Source organism: Narcine bancroftii, chromosome 7 (genome assembly GCF_036971445.1).
Source record: "Narcine bancroftii isolate sNarBan1 chromosome 7, sNarBan1.hap1, whole genome shotgun sequence".
Classification (NCBI taxonomy): domain Eukaryota; kingdom Metazoa; phylum Chordata; class Chondrichthyes; order Torpediniformes; family Narcinidae; genus Narcine; species Narcine bancroftii.
In genome coordinates, this window is record NC_091475.1 from 155,122,975 (window position 1) to 155,131,479 (window position 8,505).

Sequence of the window (8,505 nt, forward strand, 5' to 3'; positions counted from 1 at the left end):
CTCGCTCTACCCCCAACTCTTTCTTCGCTGCATTGATACGACTGCATGATGTTGCCTCATGACCCGCGTGTAACTCATTTTTTGGAAACTTTATTACTAACTTCCACTCCGCCCTCAAATGCACCTGGTCTATTTCCAACATCTTTCTCCCCTTCATGGATAGCTCCCTCCGCCCCTGGAGATAAACTATCCTCTATAAACCCATTGATTCCTCAAGCTAGCAAGACTACACCTCCTCCCACCATATCTCTTGTAAGCGCGCCGTCCTTCGCCTCACCTGTTCTTGAGGTGAGGTTTTCATTCCTGATATATCCCCCTTTCTCAGGAAACGTAGCGTTCCCACCACTGTAGTTGTTGAGTCCTCACCTGGGCTCCATTTTCTGTACTTCTCTGATCCCCTCCTTTTCCCAGCCAGATCAGAGATAGATTGCCCTTGTCCTTACCTTTCACCTTACCGGCATCCACAAAAATGCTCATACTTCAACATTTCCTCCAGCTACAATGGGATCTCATCATATCTTCCCCTCCCCACCCATTTCTTTGGTTCATTCATCCCTCCCATCCATCCCTCTCCAGCCCTGGGAAGTTTTCCCTGCAACAAACCACTTATTCCTACACTTCCTCCATCCTAGGACATAAACAGCCCTTCTCGATGAGTCAGAGATTCATAGGCATCTCCAATCATCTATTTGATGTTTTTTTTATGTGCCTCCCTGGACGTTGACTTGACCAAGTGCAGATTAGGCTGCCACTTTTCAGATTATCTATTATCTGCAATGGCCACCTGGAGCTTCTGGTTGCAGGTCGTTTTAACTCCTCTCCTTTATTAGCACATGAACTTGTCTGTACTCGCCCTGCTCTACTGACCGAATGAGGCCAAATACAAATTAATGGAACAGCGCCTCACAGGTAGTCTACAAACCTACAGCATCAATATTGAATTCTCCAATTTCAGGGAACTTGTACACTTATTATTTTTGTTCTCTCCTTCTGACAACCCCCTTCATTCCAACTTCCCCCCAAACCTCTTTTTATTTGCCTTGCTCCAACTAGCGCTGGATGCGGCTGCGAATCAACTGCACACTCCTCCCACTGGTTCCACTATTTCCGTCTTCTTCCTGTTCCCATCGATCCACCAAACCTCCCGTATTAGATTCCAATCGTCACCTCACCGTTCAAATAAGATTCCACAATCTCCATCCCTTTGATTTCTCTACCTATAACGTCTCCTCCTCTGTCCCGTTCCCCATTCTTCCCTCGACCACCTGCTTTCACCTCCCCATCAACCCCATCTCAGCCGAATCCTCCTCTCGTTTGCCAGCTATTTTGCATCACCCCTCCACCTCACGTCTTTCTACGGACTATCACCCTTTCCACTGTCAGTCCTGATACAAAGTTTGGAACCTCAGCAGTCTCTTTCCCTCTACAGGTGTTACCTGAACATTGAATTCCTCCAGCAGTTGGTTTTATGATTCAGATTCCAGCATCTCCATTCTCTGGTGAGATCTGTGGGCTGTTACGCAATAAATTCTTCGATTAATTGAACAAAAATGAGAGGGCCAATTAGTTTCAAACCTGTTCCCCATGTGCTTTTGTTTTCTCCATTACAGATATCTGAGTTATTTTGAAATTTGATCTGAAATTATATTACATTGGAGTAAATTGAATAACCCTGGAAATAACTGACAGAAAATGGCACAAATCATTCCTTGTGTGATTCATTGTGAAGGTCAATGCCGCACAAAGAGGTCGTTCCTAAGAAAAGGTCCAGGAATCGCAATGTTAGCTGTCATGTTTCTGGAGATTGTTCTGCCTTTATATTGTGCTTGTTTACTGTTCACTGACCGCTCTACAGCTTCTCCAGGGGCCAGTCGTTGAAAGTTCATTATTATTATTGTCGTAGTCGCAAATATCAAGAGGAAACTCTGCGACTGGGTCTCACACGTTGAAATCGGCTTGGATCTGAAGTCCAGGGAACCCTAAGATTTTCCTGATTGTTCTAGCCGATTTCCCCCCCCCCCCCCCCCCCCCCCGATTTGAAGACTGAAGATCATATTAAGCATCCACCAACTGCGGAGTGGGAGTTTCTTTTTGCGAACACCCATTCAGAATTCACACGAATAAAATGCCGCGTTGAATAAATTTATTAGCAGGTCAATGAACGCGATCTTCGGCCTGTCGACGTGTTAGGACAGGTCTCAATTCAATGTTTGTTAAATTCCAATATTCGCTGTGAGTGACGATCCCAAAGCGGATCCATTAAAACGCCATGCCAATCTACATTCTGGTCGGACTTCAAGCGATCATTTTCAAAGCTTATTTCTCCAAGAGCCCTCGCAGAATAATAGACAGTCATGATGGCTTCATTTACCAGCGCACAAAGCTGTGAAACAATGACCACCGACCACGGCATGAAAGCAATAGGTTGCCGACATGCCTACTTGCTGAATGACTGTCGCGTCCGTTAATTCGGAATTGAGTGTCGGGATATATCCCGATTTGCCTAAATAATGTGATTTGATTTTGCCTCCTCGCCCACACCTGTCATTCATATCCAGGAGAATTAAATGGGGAATGAATAAAACCACCTTGAGGCTTTTGAAGAGGATGGGGCGGAACCAATTGCAGGCTCACTCGATTGGTTCGACATAAGTTCAGGCTCAACCTAAAATGATCGTCCGACCCGCCCTCTGTCCCAGATTTGACTGGCGGTTGTCTTGGAAATCTGCGTAACGAGTGGAGCTTTCAGATGTCATTTACAAACGTTTCGCTCCATCGTGTTAGGTTGTAAAATGGGATTTTTTTTCACCTTCAGTGTGGACTGGAGTAAGATGTGTGCTTGTCGGGGCTTGCGGAACCAGTGGTTTTGCCCGGGTTCTGTTAACACAGTATTCGGCAATGCTAGAAATCATCAGATTACTCAACTTCTATCGATCGTCTAAGCAAGGAATGTCGTTGAGCAAGATCAAGTATTGAATTAACAAAAATAAACTGACTCCGGTAAGAGAAGCAAGTTGGTCAATGTACCACATATTTTAACAGAGTTATGCTTATAACGTTTGATGCTTCTGTACAGCAGAATTAGAACGTCCCGGCAATAATAAGGAAATGAATTGGATTTCGGTGTTGGATCTCGCAGTACTTTGCTCAACGATCTTTCAACATTCGCTTGCAACTGTGGACGGATATGGGGACGAAGACGATCGGAGATGCGATCCCATCAGAATCTCAATGTGCCAGAATTTGGGATACAATGTGACTAAAATGCCGAATCCAGTAGGTCATGAGTTACAAACGGACGCCGAGTTGCAGTTACAAACTTTTACACCTTTGATTCAATATGGCTGTTCCAGTCAACTACAGGTTTGTAACATTGGATTTCTCTTAATTTATAATTCGCCCTTTGAGTCGCTGCTCCCATTGTCCATGCTTGGCACGTTTATTGAATTTCCTTCAAGAACGTAAGCGAGTTGACCAAGCAGTTGAAAAGCTGCAGGGTCTTAAACTTGTGGATTGTTACTGTTGATCGTGGTGATTACGCCTTAAAGCCTAAAATACAATGATGTGGAGGAGGGCTTGGACCTCATTTCAAATGGCGCGTAATACCGACTAAAACAGAATGTCCACTGGGCACATTGTTTAAAGTTCATCAAATTGCAGACCATAGGGAATAAAAATTGGTTTTCCTGCAGCCACGCGTGCGAATGGAAATTATACCGTGAATTTAACTACTTTCAAACATTTTAAAATAAAAGTAAAACTCAAGAGTCTGCACTCACCGTGGTTGAAGTAAAAACACAATGCTGGAGAAACTCAGCAGGTCCAACAGTGCCCTTTACCTTATGAGAAGGATACATAGCCGACGTTTCGGCCTTGACCTGCTGAGTTTCTCCAGCATTAGGTTACTTGATGAAGGGCTCAAGCCCGAAACGTCGGTTATGTCGCTTTATCTTTGCTCATAAAGGACACTGTTGGATCTGTTGAGTTTCTCCAGGTCTTTTAAAATAAAAGAATCCTGTTTGGGTATGGGATTGTATGTTTATTTTCATCATCTTTCTGGCTGCTCGTTGAGGAGCAAATGCCCTGGTGGCATTGGAAGACAGCTGTAGGTCAGATATTTGGATGTCGGGGAGACAAGTGAATGCAGATGCAGAAATCTGGAGCAAAAACAAAAGAGGATGCCGGAGGAAGAGCGGATCTGCTGGGGCTGGGGGCGAGGGTGGGGTGGGGGGGGGGGGGGGGAAGAGACGGTCCTGATGCAGGGTGTCGACCCAAAACGTCAACAATGACTTATCCCCCCACCCCCACCCGCTGAATTCCTCCAGGAATTTTGAATCTTAGACCCAGACTTCAGCGTTAAGTGCTTTATACTGAGACGGCCTGTCCTTGCGGTGAGATACTCGCAGGTTTCATGATAAGGTTGGTATTCCATGCTTTTAAAAAAAAAAATTGGGAAACTTTCCGCAAACCAAGTAAATTCAACACCGATAAGAGTTAATATTCATTCAGCAAATTCTTTGGGCTTAAAAAAAATCAGGAAAATATTTACATTTAAGAGCAAATAAAAATCACAGACCACGGCTGAACTATACAAAGCAGTCCACAGGGAACTCTGAAAATGTGAGCAATTAAGTCGAGAGGGGTTCTTTCATTGTTATTCCAATTGTCAATTGATTTTTGTTTTGTAGTTCTTTCTGTGTTCAGTTTTTGTGCCGATGTGCACGGAGAAAATCGACATCCCGATCGGCCCGTGTGGCAGCATGTGCCAGTCTGTGAAACGGAGGTGTGAACCTGTACTGAAGGAATTCGGGTTCAATTGGCCGGAGGCTTTAAATTGCAGCAAATTTCCACCACAAAATGACCACAACTTCATGTGCATGGAGGGGCCCGGAGACGAAGACGTCCCCGATGACACCAGCAAAACCTCCATCTCTGCGGAAGAAGAATGCAAGAGCATGGGCGGCAGCTTGAACCATTATATCTGGGTCAAGAGAAGTCTCACTTGTGCCCTGAAGTGTGGCTACGACGTCGGCTTGTACACCAGGTCTGCCAAAGAATTCACTGACATTTGGATGGCGGTTTGGGCCAGTCTCTGTTTCCTGTCCACAGCTTTCACAGTTCTGACATTCCTCATTGAATCTTCTCGTTTTTCGTACCCGGAGCGCCCTATCATCTTTCTGAGTATGTGCTACAACATATACAGCATCGCCTATATCGTCAGGCTCACAGTGGGCAGAGAACGGATATCATGTGATTTCGAGGACGCTGCTGAGCCTGTGCTTATTCAAGAGGGTCTCAAAAATACTGGATGTGCCATTGTTTTCCTGCTGATGTACTTTTTTGGGATGGCTAGCTCCATCTGGTGGGTAATCTTGACTCTGACTTGGTTCTTAGCGGCTGGCCTCAAATGGGGACATGAGGCCATCGAGATGCATAGCTCCTACTTCCACATTGCAGCGTGGGCCATCCCAGCTGTAAAAACCATTGTCATTCTCATCATGCGTTTAGTAGATGCTGATGAACTCACGGGGTTGTGTTATGTTGGAAACCAGAACATCGATGCAATCACTGGGTTTGTAGTCGCACCTTTATTCACTTACTTAGTTATAGGGACATTGTTCATCGCTGCTGGTCTTGTGGCCTTGTTCAAAATCCGATCTAATCTTCAGAAAGATGGGACTAAAACAGATAAGCTCGAGAGGCTAATGGTAAAAATCGGGGTTTTTTCTGTTCTGTACACAGTGCCAGCCACCTGTGTCATTGCCTGTTATTTTTATGAGATCTCAAACTGGAATCTTTTCAAACATTCAGCGAATGATTCGAATACAGCAGTGGAGATGTTGAAGATTTTCATGTCTTTGCTGGTGGGCATCACTTCTGGCATGTGGATTTGGTCTGCCAAGACATTACACACTTGGCAAAAGTGTTCAAACAGACTTGTGAGTTCAGGACAAACAAAGCAAGAGAAACGTGGAAACGTCTGGGTTAAAACAGCAAAAGGCAATGAGACTGTTGTATAAATGTGTAAAAATTTCGAAGAGGTAAAGAACAATGTCCCTTTAATTGGTTTACATAAGCTGGACTCAAAGCATTACAAATGAAATTTGCCTCATTCATTATTGTATTATTTGAAAGTCCTTCAGCCCCTCAATGGTCTGCCACCGTGGTCACTTCCCTTGGGTACATATCCTCTGCTTCTCCATCTCAATGTGGGGAATGTTCTCCCTGACACTGGTGCCCTGAGGGTTACAGATTCTCCTCTAGTGCCTAAAAAAAAATCAGTTAATAATTTTAAGGGAGATGTAAATTACTGAATGTTAACATTTCCCAAGTCGTCAATCTCACCAGATGCAATTATTTGGACCATGTGACTAGATTTCAAAATATAATATTTCTGCATAGTATATTTTAGGAAATGATTTTAAACTTGTGGAAAAACAGGGAATATAAACCAAAGAAAGGCTTTGACAAGGAGCTTTAAATATTTTATTATCTACATGGATACATTTCAATTAGAGTTCTTCCATGATTTATGGAGACATTCAATACTGTACTCCGAAAATATGGAACAGCATATGAATGAAGCACAACCAATGGCATTACAATGTGGACAACATAAATGCACAATGCAACATGGACAACATAATGCACAATACAATGTGGACAACATAATGCACATTACAATGTGGACAACATAATGCACATTACCTAATCTTTGCATGTTTTAAAATGGGCTATTACTTACTAATAGCATTGGACATTAAATCTGCTTTATATATGCACATTAACTTGTATATGAAAGGATTATAAACACAACAGGCTGATGATTGTGGATACATGTTGGTCAACATGTGTCCAAATGTTTAAAATTCTCAGTGCCTTCAAAACAGTCTTTCATTCACTACAACATATATGAAGGATGTTTCCTATATTTTATCATAAATCTCTGTGCAGAGGTCAATCATGATAATTTATCCTTTGAGGATTGTTGTATCTGTAAAAATAAAATAGATATTCATGTAATATTATGAACCTAGTAATTGAGTAATAAGTGAAGACAAAAATCTGCAATGATGGAAATCTGTCATTCGAAACAGTACTTGAAATGCAGTGCAGTCAATCATACAGTAAATGAATGAGCAGATTTTAGTTGGAAACCCTCATTTGAATTGTCACAATCTACTTCTCTTTAGGGTTGTGTATTTCTAATTTTCTGTTTTTTAATACAATTTTATACATAAGGAATAGGATGGGAAACCTAATAAGAACCCTTTCTATTACACAAGATGCTTTTTAGAATGAATTGAATAATTTTAAAATAGTTTCCAACTTTATCGATCATGAAAGAAACATCTGCATCAGTCCATTTCTGCTTAGTTATGTTTGTCAATATTCAAAATGAAATGTCTACAAACAAGATTCTTATAAATGGTATATGTTGTAACTGCCAGTATATTTTGAAGATGAATGGGAAATTCATCATTCAAAGGTTTGATCAGGATGCTTTTTACGCAATGGCAGAAGTTCCAAACTGAACAATGGAAAATCCAATCTACATATGTGAAAGAATCAAGAATATTACTTTTTATTGATTATAATCAGAATAAACAATTCAAATGGAATTTTACAGTATGTTTTATCTGAAAGTGAAATACTGCTACATCATAATTGTGCTGTTCTTTTTTAAAAATGCGATGGGAAATGTTAGTTACTTATTAGTGAGTCTCTACTTCAATAGCTCACAATGAATGTGTACGCAGTATTTTGCATTCGATTGTCACTGAGTTTCATCAATGATTATCTCATGTATATTTTGTCAATGCCCTTGAAAATATGATTTACTTAATGCACATGAGGCTACAGGTGGACATTTTGCATTACCAGAGAAAACACAACATTCACAACTTGCTACAGTTTCCAGAAGAAATGTTTCAAAATAGTCTATCATTTGTAAATGTATGCAATGTAAATTTCTAATTTATGTTTGTAAAAAAAAGGGTTTCCTTATTTAAATCAGAATTTTTTTGTTTCTTTATTATGTAAACTTGATGATTTCAAAATTAAAAAATTTTTAACGAATCCCTTTCTCATTAACTATGTTGGAAGCATTATCAGGAAAAATCGTTTTCTTGGTTACATCTGCCAGAGATGCAATAAAAAAAGTGGCAGCTGATGCAGACCTGGGGAGAGCAGGGAGCTGAGACAAATCACTTTCCCACGGGATCCTACCACCTAGTCCAAATTCTGACAACTCTGTACAGGCTTTAAATGGCTTGTAAAAGGAGCCAACAGTATTATTTTAAATCCTGCATGCACAGGGTCTGGGCCTAAGATGGTGGCGCCTGTGTTCACCCTTAGCCTCAATCAACAGATTGGTGCGCAGGGCACCAGTAATGGGGAGAACACACCCCTTAAGGAGATGACCATGGAGCGTCTCTACAGATGAAGGACACACACACACCCGTTAATGGCATGGATGAGGAACCTGCACAGGCTGCAGGCTTC

General features: G+C 41.7%; 2 protein-coding genes across 4 annotated transcripts in view; one reads left to right on the forward strand and one right to left on the reverse strand.

Annotated features, from left to right (window-relative positions):
- tmem135 (transmembrane protein 135) overlaps window positions 1-1,864 on the reverse strand; it is a 382,777-nt gene extending 380,913 nt beyond the window's left edge. The window contains exon 1 of the mRNA XM_069890895.1: window positions 1,437-1,864. The gene's annotated coding sequence lies outside the window, so the exon portion shown is untranslated. The remainder of the gene's footprint in view (window positions 1-1,436) is intronic.
- Window positions 1,865-2,674: 810 nt separating this feature from the next.
- On the forward strand, window positions 2,675-8,079 carry fzd4 (frizzled class receptor 4). Of its 3 annotated transcripts, none has more exons than XM_069890886.1 (3): window positions 2,675-3,000; window positions 3,077-3,363; window positions 4,689-8,079. In XM_069890886.1, exons 2-3 carry the CDS (start codon window positions 3,109-3,111, stop codon window positions 6,018-6,020), a joined length of 1,587 nt encoding a protein of 528 aa, XP_069746987.1. In that variant the 5' UTR covers window positions 2,675-3,000; window positions 3,077-3,108; the 3' UTR covers window positions 6,021-8,079. The 3 variants fall into 3 exon arrangements, with proteins under 3 accessions (XP_069746987.1, XP_069746988.1, XP_069746986.1); XM_069890887.1 differs by having other exon boundaries at window positions 3,080-3,363; XM_069890885.1 differs by having other exon boundaries at window positions 2,675-3,363.
- The last annotated feature ends 426 nt before the right edge of the window (window positions 8,080-8,505 follow it).